The sequence below is a fragment of the Perca fluviatilis genome, chromosome 9 (genome assembly GCF_010015445.1).
Source record: "Perca fluviatilis chromosome 9, GENO_Pfluv_1.0, whole genome shotgun sequence".
Lineage (NCBI taxonomy): Eukaryota > Metazoa > Chordata > Actinopteri > Perciformes > Percidae > Perca > Perca fluviatilis.
Window position 1 is genome coordinate 35029871 of NC_053120.1, and position 22609 is coordinate 35052479.

General features: G+C 40.8%; 1 protein-coding gene across 21 annotated transcripts in view; it reads right to left on the reverse strand.

Annotated features, from left to right (window-relative positions):
• Positions 1-22609, reverse strand: part of ptprfa (protein tyrosine phosphatase receptor type Fa) — a 412601-nt gene that overhangs the window by 93479 nt on the left and 296513 nt on the right. For 13 of the 21 annotated variants that reach the window (XM_039810996.1, XM_039811005.1, XM_039811000.1 and 10 more), the window contains 5 exons: positions 11750-11867; positions 8735-9316; positions 7159-7268; positions 5616-5872; positions 2943-3024 (listed from right to left, as the gene is read on the reverse strand). In XM_039810996.1, coding sequence (XP_039666930.1) covers positions 2943-3024; positions 5616-5872; positions 7159-7268; positions 8735-9316; positions 11750-11867 — 1149 coding nt within the window. The remainder of the gene's footprint in view (positions 1-2942; positions 3025-5615; positions 5873-7158; positions 7269-8734; positions 9317-11749; positions 11868-22609) is intronic. The other 8 variants (XM_039811014.1, XM_039810999.1, XM_039811015.1 and 5 more) reach the window with 1 other exon arrangement.

The following is a 22609-nucleotide window of genomic DNA, read 5'->3' on the forward strand; positions in this document are numbered from 1 at the left end:
GCATGTCTTCTCCTAACACCTGTTAAATCATATTAGACTAAGGCTATTTTTGATTGTTATAGATTAGTGTTTTAATCCATGTTTTGGGGATCCTAATAACATTAAACACAATGTTTGGTACTATACCTGTCTGTGCTGCACTCATTAAGCTCTCATCTGAACAGATTTTTGGCATTCAAACAACTCTGGATTGTAGTTTAAAACTTTTACAGCAAATTTAATAAAATGTTGGGTTTTATTTGGGCATGAGTGCATAAATAAATATATATTTTGTAGATACAATGCAACAACAACATTTTTAATTCATCACCTTAGACAAAGTTATCATCTTAATGGATGAAAGGGTATATGTTTATTTAATTTTTTATTGTTAACAGGGTCTGGAAAGTCACTGAACCCCCAACTGCAAAAGTGTGTATTTTTGGAGCAGTGGGTGGATTTGAAACAGTTGTAATGCCAACTGAACACTGAGGCTAAGAGTTGTTTATCCCCTGCCCTCAAGTTATTTCTGAGTTATTGTCTCAATAAGAGCCCCCACCCACCAACAACAATTTTTGTTCTTTGTTTTTTTCTCGACAATAATCCTATCTTTTACGGAAGGGGCCAAGCAAACCCAAATCACCCACTCTACTCACTGGGAATAAACATACTTAAACTATCAAAATTTAATTAGATACTGATATATGTAAAATATAATCTACACAAAGTTGTGCTGTTTTAAAAAAGAAGAGCGTAAAATGAAGGCCTTACGCAGAGCACAGGTGTATCCTAAAAATGTAATCCTTGTACATATTCTAATACTCTCTTTAAATAGAAACATTACTTTGATTAGCCAACAAATGGAAGAATGTTGACTAGCAAAGGCTAAAAGCTATAAGCCCATTATGGTAAATACAGTGCAACAAACGGCCAAAGAATGCTAAAACAACTGACACAAAGGGGAGTGAGAGGCTGCCTCATGACTATAGCATTTCTGGATCAGACCATGGCAGTTATATTTCAAAAACTGCCAAGGTGCCCCAAAATTACAATACTTGATCCCTATTTATGCTAGATATCGATCTGCTTCAAGTGCAGCCACTGAAGATTAGACTGACTCTGAAGATTAGAGAGACACACACACACACACACACACACACACACACACACACACACACACACACACACACACACACACACACACACTTGATGTTGTCCCTTAGAAGGACCTAGCATTAAATTGGAACTATGGTGCATGGGCCTTTTTCACAGAAGACATGTGACATGTCCCAGTAGGAAAAACACAGGTGTAAATAATAAAACTACTGATGGTTGAATTCCATTTAGCTGTCTCAGTTTCAGGGCCTTGAACTTGTGCATTCTGGCTCACTGTCACACAGCTGTGGCTTTTTTGGGGCAGAGCCATGTTAATGTTATTAGTGACACCTGGACTTCTCTTGCTATGACAAAGTCAAATGCGACGTTTACACGTGGCCGGCTATTTTCATAAACGGACATTTCAACCAAAATTACATCGTGCACAGCTGTCAGTTTTCAGAAAAGTGTTTGTTTACACGTACCCGTGTATACGGTATATGCCGTAAATGCCGTCAAGAGCATGCCAAACCTGTAGGTGGCAGTGTAACGAGAAGCTCAAGTCCACGTTAGCCAACCAGAATCCCGAAAATAGCAACAGCAGGAACAAATCACTTCTTCGGTCTTCTCCTTCTCACTTCTTGGGCTGCCTGAAACTCCGTTTGTCTCAATTTACATGCAAACGTGCAAACGAAGTTTTCCAAAATCTCCACACTGGCCAGAGTTTTTAGAAAGAATCGTTTTCAGAGGCGAATCGTTTGCGTGTAAACGAAGGGCACAAATGAAGGGAAATGTCTCCGTTTATCAAAACCACCATGTACGTGTAAACAGGGTAAAAATATCTGCTGTTGTATTCATGAGCTGGTCCCTGTTTTCTTTGTAACACATGACCACAATGACGCACAGGTACATAACAAAGCATGTGCAGGCTTTCTGCAGGTTTCACCAAGTCAAATTTAAGACTTTTAAGACCCTTTTAATACCATTATGAATAAAATTTAAGACCTATACCATGTGTGGCATCACAAGGGGACGTGTGGTAGAGGGACGCTATTTTCCTCTACAGGAGTGGCTACCCAGTGACAAAATGGCCGCCACCCATACTACAAGTCCCAGAATGCACTGCAGAGGGCGGTGCAAATGCCTCAGCCTGTTGATTACTGCAGGTGCTCATGCACTGGAAGAAGACAAAGAGAGCAGAGGCAGAGAGAAGAAAAGCAGAGTTCATGGGGAAAGAACCTAAGCTACCAGGACTTTGCTAAACCTAGTAGTTTTACTCCCAGTACGTTTTTGAGTTCGAGTTACTGTTTTTCGTTGGGCTATTTTCTGAAAAGACTGTTTAAAATAAAACCTCTGTTTTCCTGCAACCACTTTTTGGCTTGTCTCTGCCCTACACCCCACCTGCTACAAAGAAACACCTCTCATGACATCACACATGACAAAAAGCTGCCACTAAACATGGATGAAAATACAATTAAAGTTTTATCCAAAAAGGTTGTTTTGCAAATGTCTTCTAAGAAAGAAAATGCATTCAACACTAATTATGTCTCAACCGTACACATAATAGGCCTCATGCAAGAAGCCCTATATGAGGCAACCTGTTCTACTCCATATGTGGACACATCTCATTTAAATTAATGTCAAATGTAAAATGAAGAACTTCATACTGCAAGAAAGAGAAAAGAAACCACTCTGAATATGTGCTTGTACAAGTGGTTGTTGCATGAGGTCACAGTGTGTTTAAACTGAAAGGCTCAACCTGAATATGGAAGGGTTTGCCTTTTATGGGAGCAGATTTCAGGGACTCAGTGTAAACAGGCTTTGTCCCCTTTATAGTACATGGCAAATACAAGTACACATCCACTCACCTCATGTATGTCCATGTCTTCAGGGTTCTCCCATCTTCTCAGAGAAACCGGGGTGAGAGGGACAACCACTATGTAGTACCACCTGTATCAAGAACAGTAACACAGCTGCATTACACACCCATATGTCATAATGTACGTACATACATACATACATACATACATACATACATGCATGCATGCATGCATACATACATATATACAAGAAAACACAGCATCAATGTGAATTACATGCTGTCTCATTTTATTTTATTTTTTTGCCATTTTAGCCTTTAAGCCTTTAATAGACAGGAGAGCCGTAGACAGGAAAGGGGGGAGAGAGAGGGAGAAGACACGCAGCAAATGGGCGCAGGTCGGACTCAAACCCTAAGCCGCTGCGTCGAGGACTGAGCCTCTGCACAGGCGCCCATTTGCTAATGTTTTGTAGGACCTTTCTCAATATTTGTTCGGAACTTTTAACATTCACGTCTCCTCTTTTCCTAAACACCGATATAAATACAGAGTTTGCTCTGGGACTAATGAAAACGTCTGGGTCGGGCATTCATATAGAGATTATATTAGTTTTTCTGCTCTCCGTCAGCCTCACTTCTCTTTTCACAGCGTACTTGTGGCCAAATCCTTCAGAGAAATAAACACTTGAATTACAATTAACTCCAAGCTATTTTCAGTGCCTGTCTTCCTGATCGGCTGTGTAATAATACAAAAAAGTAACCTTCTACTGAGTTTCAGCCTTTGCATTGGGATTCTCTTTGCTGATCAATTGTGGGTTTAAAGCTCCAATCATAAATAAATTGCTTTCTAGTACCAGGAGAGCGCTCAGGAGTGGCACTGGGGTTATTGTTAGCATGGCCATTGGTTTATAAGTTATAACCATGGTGTTGTTGTGTTGTGGGACTGAATGTTTAGGTGGCTTTTGCAACTACTTTGACCCTAAAAGAAATCTCTGCTGCCGCGGATAATTGGTTGCTTATGAACTGGCTAGAACAGGACAAGACGTAAATAAACCAGGCTTATGGCTGCAACTTCTGCCTGAGCTATTGATTTAAAATTTAAAAAAAAAACATTGTCTGCGTGCATCCATTCATCTGTGTGTGTCTACTCCACTGCTGCATGGTGAGGCTTTTTAAAATCTTCCAACTGCTCATACACTGAATGTATGCTGGAGGGAATAGCAATCTCACGCTCTCTGAGGTCACTTACTCATCGGTATGAGGTGCAGTGGTGAAAGAAGCACTCATACCCAGTAACTAGAGATGGTCCGATACCGATACCAGTATCGGAAAAAAGCCTCTGATACTGCCTAAAATGCTGGTATCAGTATCGGCAATTACTGGAGTTTATGCACCAATCTGATAACAAGTAATTTAGCCCTGAAGAAAATCTACTTTAGAGTAGTTTATTTATGTTCTTTTTCCGTTATGACTGACTGTCAAACTGGATAATAAAATAAAGTTCTACGGCATTCATTGTTTGTGTGAGTTCAACCTTAGCCAGGCCATACAACAATGATAGAAATCATATCACATCCATACAGGGATAGTATCGGATCAGTACTCGGTATCGGCCAACACAGAAGTTCAGGTATCAGAATCGGTATCATGAAGAAAAAAAATGGTATCGGACCAAGATGTGACTTTACATTGTCCAATCTGCCTGAAATTTCACATGCTGGATGAGAGTCCAGACCTGGAGACAGCTCCATGCCCATATTGAGTCATAGTGCCACCTGCTGGCAACAGGAAGTCAGCCTTATGTGACAAACAGAATTCGATTTACATAAGATTTTTATGGCGTGGCCTACACATGATACACAGCAACATAACGTATAATTAGTGTGTGTTCTCTAGCGCCACATAGTGGACAGAGGAAGTGTTACAGGCATTCGGAATCCCGCTAGTACTCCCGACCTGCTGGGAGGGGCGAGGGCAGCTTTAATATTGGGTATTATTACTGATGCTAATCATGTAAGGTGCATTTTAATTCCGTGGCTAATTAAGGGTATAAGACATTTTAACTACTTGTTATACTGTTACTGTTTTTTTTTTTTAAGATTATTTTTTGGGGCTTTTTCCCTTTTATTTAGAAAGTGGATAGACATTAAAGGGGGAGAGAGATGGGGAATGACACGCAGCAAAGGGCAGCAGATCGGATTAGAACCCTGCGCCGCTGCAGGACTCAGCCAACATGGGGCGAACGCTCTTACTGGGTGAGCTAGAGGTCGCCCCAACAATGTATTTTTAAACACCATCAATAATTATACTTTTGTACTATGACTTAAGTTACCTTTTGAATGCAGGACTTTTACCAAGTATTTCTACAGTCCTATTACTCACTAAGCTCAGAGTACTTCTTTTACCACTGCAGTAAACCAACCATGCCAAACACTTGGGACTTGGGAAACTGTGCTGGGCATTTTTCACTGCTTTCTGATGTTTTATGCAGACCAAACAATCGAGAAAATCTGCAGATTAATCAATAATAGAAATAATTGTTTGTTGCCGTACTAATTGCTTTTAGGCTACCTTTGGTACTTGAAAGGACCATATAAAATGCATATAATAAAATGAATAAACATTCATTAAATGTAGAGGTTCTTCAATTAGCGATGGCTCTTTAAAGAACCATAGGGTCCTTTGAAGCCCTAGTTCCCCCTTGAGACAAACAAACAGCACACACCTGACGTGGGCTTCAGCAGGCGGCCTGGACAGACTGATGGTCACTCTACCCCCCTCCTCCACATCGTGTTGGTATGGAGCCGGTTTCATTTTCAGCAGATCCGGAGCTGTTCGGATGGAAACCTGCTGCTGGAGGCCGCCAGCACTGTTTCCCCGGCTCATTAGCACAAAGGAATAATCCGTGTCCGGCTGCAGCTGTGTGATCAGCTTCCTCTTCAGGTTGCCTTGGACTTCCACACTCTGCTGGTTGTAAAGGATCTGAAGCAAAGATGACGTTGTTTTTTGTTTTTTTTCACTGACGCTAGGGCTGAGTACACAATTCAATATTTTTTAGGCATGCACCGAATTGCCTCTAAAGCAGAGAGCTTCAACAAGTGATCAGGGGCCCCTAGGTGGTCCTCAGAGTTCCAGGCGGGGCCTCCAAATTATTGTTAATTATTAAAAAAAAAATGTCAGTACAGAACAATACTTTGCGCATCTATAATGTGAGACAGGTGCGTCGGAGGGGGATAAGTAGGTCAGAAGTGACGCACCGGCACACTGTCTTACTTGCAAAAAATAAATGCAATAGTAGGCAATGTTTCGGTGCTAATCCATCACCTGGAAAAATTAATAAAGGGAGATTCTTTGCAACTTTTGAAAGTTTTTTCAAACTTTTGAAATTTTTTTCAAAAGTTAAAATGTCTTAACATGAATCAGCATAAACATAATCAGCCTAAAACACATTGATGACAGGCTTACTGTCCATAAGTTAGGTAGTCACTAAGGCCATCCACAGATCCAGTTCATCCTAAGGATTCACTCTGCCACATTCATGTTTAACATCATTAAAACATGATTCATAAAATCATGCCAACATTTTTTTTATAGCTTAGTTTTCTATGCACTAAAAAGATGTGTATAAAGGCTTTAGGCCAGAGATCTTCCTCAGGGGTTACAAAGAGTTACAGTGGGGAGGGGGGGGGGGCACCAAATTGGCCTAACATGAATCCAACAAATTATTAGCAAATGTAAATCTGCCTTGATAATAGGCTTACTGCCCCTCCTCCGCAGCACTGTGGAGGAAGGTCTGGCAAAGCAAGACTAGTTTTAGGCTAACTATAGCTCTGTAAGTTAAGCTAACACACGTAACGTCGGACATAACGTTAGCTTAGTTTCAGGATCCCCCAGTCTTCCCATTCTCCTTGTTGATTCCTCACATCTGTCTCCACTTTTGTCTTCGTAAAAAGGTCATTTTTTTCGGGTCGGCAGCTTATAAAATCTCATGGGTTACTGACCCTGTTGGTAGTGAATATCACACAGCAGCTTTTAGGCATTTTTCTGTTGTTTGCTAGAAGACGAAATTGACTAGGAGGAACCTTCACCCATGCAAGTCAATGAAGAGCGGAGAATTGGTCTTTCCTGTCTAGCCATATCATATAGATATTCACAAACATTGGCTACTTGGTTCTAGATTATTAGTAAGAAACATCTTTGAGTTGCAGTGGCTGTAATGTCTCAGTGTCTGCAGCTGCTGTCTAGGTGACAACGTGTGCTCATCTTACCTTGAGAGGCACTTGGGATTTGTAAGTTTCTGGCACTTCCCAGGTCAGCAGGACAGAGGTTTTCATCACAGCCTTCACACCAAAGTTCTTGGTGAACACTGAGGGAAGGTCTAGATGATTATTAGGTGGTTAATTTAATTGCAGATATGACTGAGATGACTCAAAGTTAAAAGCAAGAAAAACTAAAATGACAGTTTCTGCACTTTGCATTTGCATATTCATCAAAATAAGAGCACAGAGTCTGTATTATTTGGCACAGTCATCTCAATACTAGTGCAATTATACCTTTAAAACGCATTCTCATGAATGGGTCCGTGTCATATAGTACCAAAAATGTATGCATATAGTACGAAAAATTATGCACACAAAACGTAAGATAATCTACGAAACTAGGAGACCGCCGGCTGGTCACGTGACACCGGCTACAGAGCTCCATGACGCCGAGCGGCAGTTGCTAGTCGTTTAAAGTCGCTACAGAGCTTTGTGACGCCGGCTTTAGACCTCCTGTGAATGCCTATCGGTTCCAAATATCGGTTATCGGTTTCATAAACTACTAATAATCAGAGCTGTATAGTAACGAAGTAGAACTACTTCACTACTGTACTTAAGTACTAAAAGGCTGTATCTGTACTCTACTGGAGTATTATTTTTTTCTCCTACTTCCACTTTTACTTGAGTCCATATTTTCGATGAATTTAATACTTTTACTCCGATGCATTTTTGATGTTTGAATGCTGCATCGTTACTCGTTACTGTTGTGAATTCCTCACGCTACGGAGACTGTGTAGGTTACAGTGTGTGTAGTTACGGCTACGTTGGTTATGTACGGTAATTACGTAAATTACGTAATAAATCGTTTCTTTTCATTACGGCGATCACCTGTTCAGAAGTCAGAGACTATGTGAGTTTTTACTCTGTCTATTTAGCTATTTGCAATGAGTAACATACTGAGTGAAGCTGCTAGTTTATCTGTATTTTGCTAGCTTGCTAACTTTCCACTACATCACACATTTTATTTCAGTATTTGTTAATAAGTGATTAATAACCCACTGTTAGGCTATATCAGATAATAGTAGTTATAACAGCTGTGACATTAATGTACCTTTTGGGGTTTATTTCAGAAACTTCCTTCATATCCAGCAATGTACAGCTTGTGACTGCCTTAATACCAAGTAAAAAGTTCAACTCAACAATATGATATTCAAACTTTTGACTGCTTTCTTTAATAACTACATAACACAATACTTGTACTTTTACTTTTAGTACTTGAGTAGTACATTTTAAAATAAACTACTTGCAATACTTTAGTACTTCCACTTAAGTGGGGTGCTTAAAGAGCACTTCAACTTCTACTCAAGTCACTTTTTTGATAGACCACTTGTACTTTTACTCAAGTGTGGGTCTCTAGTACTTAATCCACCTCTGCTAATAATCAGTATCCATCTTGAAAAACCAGTATCGGTCGACCCCTATCTACATGTCCAAATGATAGAGTAATGTACAGAGTGCTGAGGTCAGATGCAGCTGTCTAAAAGCACCATGAACGCAGCACAGAGAAGTAGCCTGTGCTTCTCACCTGGCATGGACGTGGACATGGTCCGACTCTGAATGCTGGGGCTGATCGGTCCTCCCCCCTTGCTGGTGAAAGCTTGGACTCTGATGTCGTAGGTTGTGTCTGGCTGCAAACCTTGGACGGTCATTTGTGTTTCCGCGGTACTGTTGGTGTTGTTGTGTTGGCTGTTGATATCTCGATACACCACCACGTACTTGACAATCTTCCCGTTCCTCTCGGCCAGCGGCGGGGGCTCCCAGGCCAGCTTGGTGGATGTGGCGGTCAGACCTACCACGCTCAGATTCTGGGGGTAGCTGCTTGGAATGTCCTCAGGGGTGCTGATCTCCTTCACATATTCCTCCCCGTTGCCGGCTCGGTTTTTGCCGCACAGTTTGAAGATGTAGGTGGCTCCCTTGTGGAGGCCGGTGACCGTGAAGTGATCGTCTGACTTTCTGAAGTCTTTGATGGTGAAAGCTTCCTCCTCTGCTCTCTTGTACTGCAGCTGGTATCCCACATGCTCCCCCACCATCTCCTTTGGTGGCTGCCACTGGATCAGGGCGGTGTTCCCTATGGTGGTGCTGATCATCATAGTGGGCTTGCCAGGCACTGGAAGACATTCCCATGTCTTTGTTACTCTTAAAACAACTACATTCATTTCATTCAACACTAAATAAATCTGAACTCATTGCTTCAGTGCTGCACGGACCGCAGTCATTGCTACCACAGGCAATACAACTTTTTAACACTTCATCACTGAGTGTTGGATAAGATCCATATACATCACAATAATGCACTAAGTGCAACTTGCACAAACATAGCTTTTCCTGGAACAGGTATATTAACATTGCATTTCAGTCAACTTCTGTCAAGAATTATAAAAAGAGGCTTAAGACCTGTCTATTAACTAAACTTAACTATATGTATTGATCTGAACTATTCATATCACATTTTGTTTGGCCTTGCTGTCTGTCATTTCTACTTACACATACACATCAGTCCACATATCCTCATTTTATCTATATTATTGTAATTTATTTTATGATAAATTTGATGTTTATGTAGCCAACCTTATGCTTTTTATTTTTAATTTTTTTAATTCAGTGCTTACCTGTCTTAAATTTTTTTTTTTCTTTGGAAACTTATATTAATTGTAATTGTTCATTATTTATATTCCTCTCTTCCTTAGGTGAGACTCCTTCTATTTGCCCCTAGAGGTTTTCTTAATCTCACCTGCACCAGCTTTATTTTTTATTATTTAACTTTTCTGTGTTATTGTTGTCGTGATCTTATTGTGCAAAATAAACAAATCGAACAAATACTTACATCTTTATAAATACTATTTAACTAGTTGAGTATTGTTATTCCCAAATGTATTTACGTTTGTACATTCTTTCCTTTGTATTCTTTATCTTTATTCTTTAGAATTATTGTTCTTGTATTCTATTCCATATAATAGTCATAAACCATAACCCTAACCTTAGAAGCGTGTTTAAAAAGTTTCCTTAGTTTAAAGTGCTCATATTATGCTTTTTAGCTTTTCCCTTTCCTTTATTTTGTTATATAAACCTTTTTTGTGCACGTTACAGGTTTATAAAGTGAAAAAGCCCAAAGAGACTTACCATCTCCAACAGAAAACACTGTTCACCAACTGCTCCAAACAGCTCTATTGTAGTCCAGCCTTTACTTCAGAGACAAACGTGGTCACTTTGTAACACACGTTATAATGCTCGCCTAGCTGCTAGCTCTGCTTCTGACTGGCTAGTAGTCCTTACCTAGCTACTGCGCATGTGCGACTCCCAACAAAGATGGAACAGAAGTGAGATGCCTCACTCTGTAGCTAAAACAAAGAGCTCAACACACAGGGTGAAAAGAGGAGCTGCAGCAATGTGCAGTACAACAAAATTATGGTTTTTTTTGAAAATTAAACCACATAAACCTATTCTGATATAACCTCTAAATACAACTATGAACCTGAAAATGAGCATAATATGAACACTTTAACAAAGTCGTTGTTGTTAACCCAAACCTAAGTAGTAAGTTTTGCCTAAACCTAACCAAACGATAACCATAGCAGTGGCAGATCAGGAAACGGTCACACAAATCCAGTGATTTGTTATGATTTTGGAAAGAACTGACAAACAACATCATCCTGGCGATAGTGGCATCAGATCAGGAAAACACAATGCTAATTTGTGTCGTGGACCTGCTGGGGATGTCACTTATGCAGCAATATCTATCCAAAGTTTGCTGATATATGCTAACATTAGCCAACAGAAGCACAGAAGGGTATTAAATTAAGCAAGGTTGTGTTTTATTGCTTATGAATTCACCGTTTATTTAAAGAGGCAGAATGTGTAATTCCTTCTCTCAAAATTGACTTAGTCTAGTCTCAGCTGACCACTGAACATTTTGGGGTTGCCTTGTGACGGCCAAATGAAGCCTCATGAAGCTTTGTGAACCATTTTCTTTATTTTCTGAGCCCACTACACGGCGCTCTTGATTTAAAGAAAATGGCTAAATGTCAATTCAGTGTGCTTTCAACCCTTTTTTAAACAGAGAGCCCCATCTATTGGGCTCAGAAAATGAAGAAAATGCTTCAGGAAGCAATGTTGGGGGGGGTGGACAATAAACATAAAATTTCTCAAGAGCAATGTTGAACGGTGGACAAAAGTAAAAACGGCAAAATTGTACCTGTATAGAATATTGCAGAATATTGCTTGCAAGGCTATTTCATTGATTTTAAACATTGGAAGAAGGGATTCTTCTCTCTAATACAGATGATGTGTGTCCTGCGATGAGTCATTAATAAATAAGTCCGTTTTGGTGAACTGAAAACAATCTCATATCCTTTTCTTCTGTCATTTTATCTGGGCAACAACACAAAGTGTTAGTTGTTTATATATGAGTTAGGTTCATTTGGTCACCACTTGGTCATATTATACACTATCTTGCATCCTCAGCATAAAGATCAGGTTTGGTCTGGGACAGAGAACTACTTCTACCGCAGCAACATTCAAAAACATGGTGGGTGTAACACACCTGCTCCTGTGGTGGTGACCACCTTGGCCTTGCTGCGAGCTCCATCGCCCTTGGTGGTGTACGCAGCCACAGTCACAGAGTAGGTTGTCTCTGGGAGCAGACCTGTTACTATGGTCTCCTGTGTGGTACAGAGACACAGAGAGGAAGAAAGACGGAGGGAGGGAGGGAGGGACACAGAGAGGAATGGAGACAGAGGGAAAGAGAAAGGAACGGACAGAGAGAAAAGGGCAACAACATTCAGGTTGAGTCAGTGGCCTCAGTTGAATTGGTGTGCTGTCAGCCAGTTTACTGTACAAGGCACTCAGGCACATTAACCAGACAAGTCAGGCGCACACAACATGCCTGTCCAACACTCCCAAAGGCATTTCAACTGTTTTCTTTTTTAGGAAAAAGTAAAGTGAGGGTCATGAATGTAAACCTGCAGTGCATTTAGATGAAATCCTCCATAAAGTTCAAGGTGCCTGGTCCTTGAGGTACTGTTAGATGGCCTGTAAGCTGGAGCAGAAGGTGGATCTGTAAACTAGGATGGATTAAAGAAATGCCAATAAACCAGAGCACGTTTTTCTCCCATCCCGGAATGCCGTGCGGACTTCCTCCGCAGCGCTGCGGAGGAAGGTCTGGCAAAGCGAGACTATATAAAACATAAAGCACACAAAGGCAAAAACCGCAATAACAAGAGACTTCAGACGCATTTCAAACTTGATGTGTTCACTCACGAAAATGCCCACACACATCTAGAGCACATGTTCTTACATGCTCCTTCACTGCATAAAAAAGCCTTGTATATACAGCAACCTGTACATTCTGTCAGCAGCTGGGAGTCCATTAAAAGGTTTGGAAAAGGCCCACTCCTCTCAGATAGCTGCAGATTCCTTTCTAGTGCTGTTCCTGAGTGATGAGTGGAGAAGGGTTGCAGAGATGAAGCAGCCTGTGATGAAAGAGAAATGGCAGCAGGATGGTGGTTGGAGGTGTGGGTGTGTGCGGCGGAGATAATACTCCCAGCAGAGAACACCCAGCGGCTTCTATTCCCCCCCACCCCCCCCCCATCAGACCGGCGCCTCCGCCTACAGCCTAGGGCTCGCTACGCCATCCATGGAGATGACAGGGCAAATTAGCAAGGCCCTGCCAAAGCAGCCAGGGGTTCCAGCAACAACCAAAGCTCTAATTATTATTTCATGCCTGGCAATTTTATATCTATCACAGGATGTTTAAAAGGTTTAGCTGCTCATTTAGAAGCAGACATGTACAGAGCAGAAATCAGCTGGGACCTAAAGAGTTAACACACATATATATATATATATATATATATATATATATATATATATATATATCCCTCCTTCCTGTCTGCTCTGCAGGGCTAAGAAGGTGAAAGATAAAAGAGAAATGTGACTCATGTGAAGCTACTCTAAAGCCTCATTATTTTAATCTGGTGGTATTCCTTTTCACTTTTGTTGCCAGGTACTTTCTTGCATTTGGAGACAGAAGAAAAAATAATCTATTGGGTCTTTCATCTGTCTTTTTCAAATGCACAGGCAGCCAGTGTGTGGGGATGAATTCCCAACGACTGAACAGATCAAACATTTGACATTAAGTCAGGAGACATCGCTCCCGTGAGGCGGAATGTCTGGTTTAACAGGAGCCAATCAATGTTCAGTGACTTCCTTTGTGTCAAACATCAAAAGCTGCTGGCCTCCACCTCCTGTCCTTTTAAACCAATATTACCAGCTGGGAGGATTTCCACTAATGTTACAACTCCACTACAAAAGCTTATTAGCAGTGACAACAGGGTGCTGATTCATCTGCACTGAGACTTACACTAAGGGAGGGGACATTTAGTGGTGGAATATAACTAAGTACATTTTCTCAAGAACTTTACTTAAATACAAATTTTGAGGTTCTTGTATTTTACTTGAGTTTTTTCCATGCCACTTTATACTTCTACTCCGCTACATTTCAGAGAGAAATATTGTACTTTTTACTCCGCTCCACTTAACAAATTGAGAAACCACAATGTTTTATTATAAACTACACAATAATATACAGGCCTCCAAGTCCAGCTGAAATGTTTAGACCATTAAACACTTAGTTGATTGACAGAAGTGTTTGGATTGTTTCCACTTTCTAAAATGTGAAGATTTTTCTTTCTACTTTAAGTACATTTTCCTAATGATACTTACATACTTTTATTTAAGTGACATTTTCAATGCAGGACTTTTTAGAGTGTGGTATTAGTACTTCTACTTAAGTAAAGGAACTTGTTTTGGTGGAACATGTGTACGTTCAAAAGTTGTTTTAGTCGTGCAACAGAAAACTCAGATTGGACAGATAGTCTAGCTATCTGTCTGGATTTACCTTGCAGAGATCTGAGGAGCAGTTAACCATAGTCCTCAAAAATCCACTGGAGGTTAAAATTCCAACACCAAGAAAGCGGAGGGTGTCGAACATCCGGCCGAAAAAAAGAGTGACTTCCGGTTGATTTGACATTTTAAATTGCAGCCAGTGATGTTAATCCAATGCATTCATCAATTATCATTATCCACTAATCCTGTGCAGAGATAGAGTGGTGGTGGTAGTTGGGTGGGGGTCTGGAGCCTGGCCCAGTTCACAGAATATCCAGAATCTGTTTTAATTTGACCTCTTTTAGGCCAACAAAATAAATAATTAAATACATAAATAAACTACAAAAGTGCGCTCAGTAAAGTGCAGATCTCTGCCAGGTGTGTCTCCCTTTGCCCTCCAAAATAAACGTAATTTATGCAATGGCGGCTAAGATGCTCCGGTTCAAAATGAGACCAAGACAGTCTAATGCAAAATTGAGAGGATTTGCACCCATCCTACTTTCAAAGAATATCCCTCTGTTTATTTCCCATTAATTCTGATTCCTAATCAGCTACTTGCTAGCAAGCTATTAACTCATCAAAATGATGTAACGTTATGAAAGGCAATATCAAAGCTGTGAGAAATAAATGATGTGCTTGTGTAAAACTCTGTAGCTGCAGGAGACCACTTCATAGATCTTCTAGTTCTCCGACTCTGCCCACAGTCATCAGAAGTGCCGCCATGATACTGAGACTGCAATCAAAGAGATTCCACTTACTGGACACGATGCTGGGACCAGCATTGTGCTTGAAATCCTCATTAGTTACAGTTACTAGTTACCTCATTAAAAAGTTACTAAATGACTTTCCACCCAAAACTATTGCGTTACTGTGATAAGTAACATTTTAGTTACTTTTTAAATATATACTTTGAAATGCTGCCATTGGTAATGTGCCCATAGCTTTAATTCCAGTACTGTTGCTATTATCTCTGCTGGGATCATGCATTCAGTCAGTGTCTGTCTGTCTGTCTGTCTGTCTGTCTGTCTGTCCGCAGCTCATGCCACATACTACTGGACCCATCAGCCTCATATTTTTGTGTCATATGTCATATATTTATGTCTGTATGGTCTTGTTGGTTGCGGTGGTCGTTTAATACATTCAATAATGTCAGAGAGCTGCTGAAATGCGTCTGTCAGTTAACTCATCACTTATGGTGGCGATACACTGGGCGACTTTTTGGTCAACGTGGCAATGTTGAGGGTAATGTGCACACGGCAATGTGCTGCCAACAGGAATTAACGTACACTGAATGCCTTTGTATGTAGCAGTCAATGCCGGGATAAAACGGTCAATAAAGTAGGTTTAAAAAATCATTGTGAATCACCACAACCACACAAGGTCCATGATGCTACAGACATAAATGTGCACAAAAAATATTAGGCTGATGGGTCCAGTAGTATGTGCACACACATGACCAAACTCATGATCCCCTTCAGGCTTCGAAGCCAAAGCTACAACACTTAGTTACTTATGGTAGAAACACAAATATCAGGAAGAAAAGGACCCAATCTGTAGGTCAACAAAATTGGGGCAGGCAAAATGCTCCACCTTCTGAAAAACTCTGGCACAGCTGTGCCCAGTGGAATCCGGCTGGCGGACATAATAAAGAAGTAATGAGCCTTTCAGTAATGGTAATTCAGAGTTTTGAGTAATAGTTACTGGCAAAAATATTTTCTAACATGAGGTGTCCAAACACTGGCTGTGAGTTGAAGGGATAATTCAACAGAAATATCGTGATGGCCATTTCCTTTATTCTCTGAGCCCACTAGATGGCGCTCTCTGCTCAACAAAGGGTTGAAAGCACACTGATTTACCATTCCTTGAGCATTTTTCTTTAACCCAAGAGCGCCATCCAGTGGGCTCAGAAAATAAATAAAATGGTTCCTTCATGAGGCTTCATTTGGCCATCACGACCAAAATACAAAAGAAAATATTTTATATTTATATTTCCCCCTTTGTCTCACCCTAGTCCAAACTCTCTAGAGGTATTTAGCCAAACAGTTTTGGTTTCAGTAGTTTTCATTGGAACTACTCTCTATCGCAGAGATAGTTCCTTAACAATGTATTATGTGGATTATCAAGATGAAGAGGGGCATTGTTTCTTAAAAGAGATGTTGATGTTGAATTTTTTAATATCATCTTTCAATGCTATGGAATAAACAATCTTGCTCGGGTCACACCCATCTTCCAACTTGGCCTTCATTGTGATCCGAACTACACAACTGTAGAGTTTCGTGACTGCATCTTGCGCAGTTGTGACGCTATCATGGGGACAGCGTTGCTGTCGCCGCTGGCAACAATAAAGTGCTTTATCTTCTTCTGAAAAAGTGTTTCAAGTCAGGAAGGTGGACAGATGGATAGGCTGATGGAGTTTTCGCCTCTGCTCAAACTGACACACAGTTTACAACAGGAAACATGCTATGTCCAGCTGAGATAAAAGGCTTTGAAGGCTGTCTTCATGATTTCCCACGTATGCTGTTGGGTGATATTAGAAGTGCGGAGAAGTTGACCAACAACAGCTGCTTCAAATGTACACCATCCTATCTCTCTGATATATAATGAAGCTAGAAGCTCCTTGGTGCAATTCTGAGGAAGTACCTTCCAATGAATAGCAAGTTGTCAAAGGGTCGGGTCAGAGCTTATCTGCAGTGACTGGTCATTGATGAAGATTTATATGTATGGGGGGGTTAGTTTGTATTGGTGTGATTTGGGTTCTAAAGATTTTTTCAATTTCATATGTTTTGGTGTGTCTTGGTTTAAACATCCTGGGACCATGATGGGAAAATGTGTTTTTACCCTAATGTGTTGGATTCAATGAACCCATCTCCATTTGCTAATACCATGCAATCTGTATCTGGATTATGACATCTGATCATGGGGGCCTTGCATTTAAATCTGCTATTAATAGGCATTCACATTAAAATGATTTGGCCCACATTGTGATTGCATCTTAATTAGCAAATTATGCAGGCACAGCCAACAGATATATCAACACACATGTGTCTCATGTCAATGGGAGCAGGACACTGCTGAGTGAAAAACTTGAGCGTCCCGCTGTGATGTGACGATGTGAGCCTGATCATTGCAAGGGTTGTGCATGCATTCACTCTTGTTTTTACTGATCTAGAGAAGATATCCAGATACAGATAACAATAAAAAAATATAACTGACAACTCAAGTAACATTTAATTAATAACCTTGCACCATAGATAAAGCACTAACCTCTAGTTAAGTCTGGAACTTATTTACATGTATTTGTATGGTCACAATTGTTTGTTTTTGTAGATTGTCTATTTTATGTTGATGCTTATACTTTATTCTTATTTCTGTTCGTGATTTGTTCTAATGTTTATGCTGTTTTTAATGTAAAGCATTTTTGGGTTTACATGTAATGAAAGTTGCCATATAAACAAAAGGAATATATAGGAATGATACTGTACTTTTCATGCTCAGCACAGTATATGTAAGCTTGTAAACAAAAGCTGTATGCACTGTTAGTCTCTGTGGAGTTTTTATTGCAAAATAAACCAACAGGAGCTGGACTCAAGTAGAATCAATAAGCAGTCTCAGCTTTTATTGGATGGTAGGTAGCAAAAACACAACTCCTGAGTTATACGGATCCATGTGATTCAAGGGAAGTGAGAGCGGAGGCAGCAGGAGACACTGAGACTAGAGGCTGAACACTTGTTTGACAATTACTATTGCAGAGTCTGAAATACATCGCTGCATGTTCATGTATGTGTTCTGTAAAACCATGGGAGATCATCATCCCTGGGCCCAGACAAACAGACAGTAAAACCACAACCCCAACTTCACTTCCAGAATAAAATCAAAAGAGCCTTTACAGCTGCGACTGCTCAGTGCCTGGGAGGCTGTGACCAGAGGTGGCTGTCAAGACACATATCAACACTGACACACACACACACACACACACACACACACACACACACACACACACACACACACACACACACACACACACACACACACAGTAATCAGTTGTCGCAGTTGTCATCCTGGTTTTCAGCAGCGAACATTGGGCCATGAAGTCTGGTCTTATGTCACTCTCAGTGTTCAATGCATGACCCCATGACACCCCCACTCGACCCACACACAAGGCATTTTAATACACACACACACACACACACTAACACACACACAAACAGCCCATCACAACCACCAAAATTCACTTTAGAAACAAACACGGCACACAGCGAGATGAGTAAAAAAGGAAAAGAAAAATAAGCCACAGGAGTTCAAGAGGGACTTTCCCCTTCTTTTGAGTTTCTGGTATGAAGCTAGAATTAGGTAACAGTATCCCACCTGTTAGAAACTGTATTGGGGATGTAAGGATGAGGCATGAAGTAGTAAAGCAAAGGGAGAAGGCTACTAGACGACTACATACTTCTATAGAAGCAACAAAGTGTAGCTCGCATATCTTTGGCTGCCTGCGTCTGTCATATAAATTTCACCTTACAAATGGTAGCAGCAATATCCAGCATTGCTTTCCTCCAGCATTGCTTTCCTCAACACACTGAGATCTGCTCATATATCAAGACATCATTTACCAAGTGTAAATGCAAACCTCCATGATCAGCTGTCATTATCCAGATACTGTATCCAGATCAAATGCTAATACCAGGTGGAAAAAGGGCCAGGATGAGTGTATAACTGTAGTTATAAATAGGACTTGTTTGGATAGCTGCTCCACGCCCACACTGGGTGGAGAAATAATCCTGTTAGTACCCACGCAGAGATCGGAAGATGTTATGACAGAAAACACACTCCCCATAACCCCAGCACACTGTGGCTACTCACGTAGTTTGTTGAATCCTCATCAGTCCACTGATGAAAAGGACAGACAGGGGAGAGGAGTCAGAAAAACAGAGTGAACTTTCTGTCTAGAATGTACTTTAGGCGATTTTATGAGCTGATTAGCATGCTGGACGACTGCAGTGAATAGTGACTATAGAGGAGAGACAGATCTGCCAGGGCGGGGGGTTGCTTTAGATCATGTGTCAAATCCGGCCCCTCGCAGATTTTGATCCGGCCTGCATTTCAATTTAGGTTCGCAATACATTTTGGCCCACCTAGTTTCTGTCCCTTTATTCCTACGTTTTTGGCGCTTTTTTCAACGTTTTCAACGCCTTTTCTGGCTTTTTTGTTGCTTTTTTAGACAGTTTTGTCGCTTTTTCCACCTTTTTTGTTTCAACTTTATTTTTTTTTTATGATGGCTTAAGATTTTTTTTGCCAACTTTTTGGGGGCTTTATGAGACATGCAATAACACAGTCAAAATATTTTACTTTTTCGATTAAATAAAAGCATGTCAATAAACTATACATGTCTAACCCTTGATGTGATTCTCATTTTCCAGCCTGGCCCTTAATGAAATAGAGTTTGACCCCCCGCTTTAGATTTTGCATGTTGTAATGGAGGTAACGTCTGAATGAGTGTGTTTGTATAATAAGAGCTCTTCTGTGTTGTGCCACCTGGCGAAACAAGTCTGGTCCATGGTGATGAGGCAACACATAAGCTAGCGTGAGCCTGCCAGGGACCCCCCCATGCCGTGACATAGCACATTCAGAGGGTCTGGAGCCCAGACTGCTGACTCACCTGTACCATGAACCCAGTTTCCTGCATGGACCATGCATGCACTCAATCACAATTTCACTTTCCTCCATCAACCACATAGTTTTAATTAATAGGTAAAATTTTTATTTTTTTCCCCATTTATTTAATTTTTTGTTTTTTACAAAAAAAAAAAAGGGAAAAAAATAAAAATACATGATATTTCCTGGATTCCCTACAGCGATTACAAATGTCTAAATTTGCTTAACTGGAGTCTATTGTTCATAATATTTGAGATACTGATATATATATATATATATATCATCCTGGTTTCTAGGCATCCATTTATTACCATTCTGTAGAATGAAAACAACTCAAAAGACTTGAAGTTCCTTGAGACGGGTGATCATGTCTGTGTGTATTAGGGATGGAACGGTACACAGAAGTCACAGTTCGGTTCATACCTCGGTTCAGACATCACGGTTCGGTACGAGTTGGTACAACGGACGGAAAAGCAAAACAAAAAATGCAGAAGGCAATTTTTTAAGACAATCAGCTATACAACTGAAAATACAGCATCTCTGTTCTCGGCAAAGACTAACTAAATTACCTGATTAAGGCAACGCTATCACGACGTCTCCCGGCCATTTTTCACCGCAGAAAGCAGCTCCCTGCCTGGCTAAAGCTAATATAGTTAGCCTGAAGAAACAACCCAACTAACGTTACGGTTCGGAGCCGCGACGCTGGAAACGTAACACTAATCTACAACAGCAGTCTTATCCACCACTCTGTGTAAATTCATGCACCGAACCGTGACGCCCGTACCGTTTCGGTTCAATACGAATACATGTACCGTTCCACCCCTAGTGTGTATAGTTGTTAAAGTTATACGGCAAGGCCAAAAACTCCCTGCAAGTTCATTTTTACCCTGTAGTAAAATAATGGAAGTCAATGACCATGCTTTGGACAATTCAAAAATCTGCAATACTACATACCTTGCTACTGCAGTACTAGATTATCAACAGTAAGTAAGAAAGTACATGTGACTCACAGTGAATGGGCTAAGAGATGTTGACTCACTGGCGTCATGTGACATTGGCATTGGTCGTTGGTGATAGTGCCAACACCAAACCACTGACATTAAACCACTGCAGGTTGTTTAAGTAGAGGGCTGGCGATATTCCATACTTTTCTTATTTGTGTAAAATGTGTTAGTTAGTCTGTGAATACCTTCTGACTTCCCTACACTGTCTGTGGCTCTCAACCTTGAGCCTTTTGGTTCATTTTAGCAGATGTATATCTTTAAAAATGGCTCATAAATATATAAATATACAATAAGAATAATAAAGAATTACCTATGCATCCTATAAGGTGGGTTTATTTCACTAAGAGCAATGGTGACGCGAGAGTTCAGGAAATGGTCAGGCCAATCAGAGGCCGCCCTACAGTCTGCACTACACAACACAGTCTAGAGCACGTTCCAGGACACAACCGTCAACACCAACATCAATTGATTCACTTGGTTTGTGTTAGATTTAATTTATAAAAAAACAGAGGCATCTGTGCCCAAAAAATAGTTAAATCATTCCACAACCAGAAACCATGGATTACCAGAACCATCTGATAGGCCATAAACATAAATAACACACGGCAGACTACAAAATGGTACTGCAGTCTGGAAACATGGACAATTCTAAATCAGCAGCCTACAGTGAGACTGCCAATCCCAGAAGCACAAAGCAAGGTCTACGATTTATGATAGATTACAAGCCCACCCACTCCTCCTTGTCAAGTTAGTACAAGTTAGGGTGTCTGTGGCTCAGAGGTAGAGTGGGTCGGCCCTAAACCACAAGATTGGCAGTTTGATCCCTCCGGCCACATTTCAAGGTGTCCTTGAGCAAGACACTAAACCACAAGTTGCTCCACTGGCTGTCCACTGCTTCTAATGCTTAGGATGGGTTAAATGCAGACATGGAATTTCACTACATTGCACTGTACGATTGTTTGTGACAAATAATACAATTTCTTCTTCTTCTTCTTTAAATGTTCTGACGCGTCTACAGCAAGTGAGCTAAACAACTTGTATGCCCATTATGAGGCCATCAGCAGTCAACAAGCAAAAAACAGCAAAAGAAGAAGATCTCTCTTCTGGAGCATGACGTCAGGAGGGCTCAAGCGTGTGGCGAACACCAAGAAAGCAACAGGACCAGAGGGTAACTATGTGCTGACAAACTATTGCAGGTGTTCACAATGATATTCAACCTGTCTCCGGATCAGTCTGTCATACCCACGTGGTTCAAGTTCACCATCTTTACTACTCCTGCATCATCAAGAGCGTCCTGACGGGGAACATCACTGTCTAGTACGCAAACAGCAACGAAAAAGGCCCCAAGGCCCTTCAACGAGTGGTTCGTTCGGCTGAACATACAATAGGAAGCACTCTACCCTGCCTAAAGGATATTGACAGCCGGCACTGCAAGAATAAGGCTAGGCAAATCATTAAAGATCCCAACCACCAGGATAATGGCTTTTTCTCCCTGTTAAGGTTGGGAAGAAGGTACCGGATACACCAGGCCAGCACTGAGAGGCTCAGGGTGGGGGGCTTATAACCTCAGGCCACTAGGATCCTACATGAGGACCCTGCCTACGACTAACCAAGAAAGACAGCATTGTTTTCTATGTGAGCATAAATCTAATGAGTGAAAACTAAAACCAGTAGTGGAAGAGGAATTCAGATCCTAGGTAAAAATACTACGTTTGTAATATCACACTTAAAATACTCTGTTACAAGTAAACGGCCTGCATTGAAATCGTTACATAAGGTGCAGTAGGTAAGACTTATAAAACTAACTTTCTGTCACATTTGCTGAAACTGACCCTATGTTCCAGTAGAACTACATGAAGCAGGTC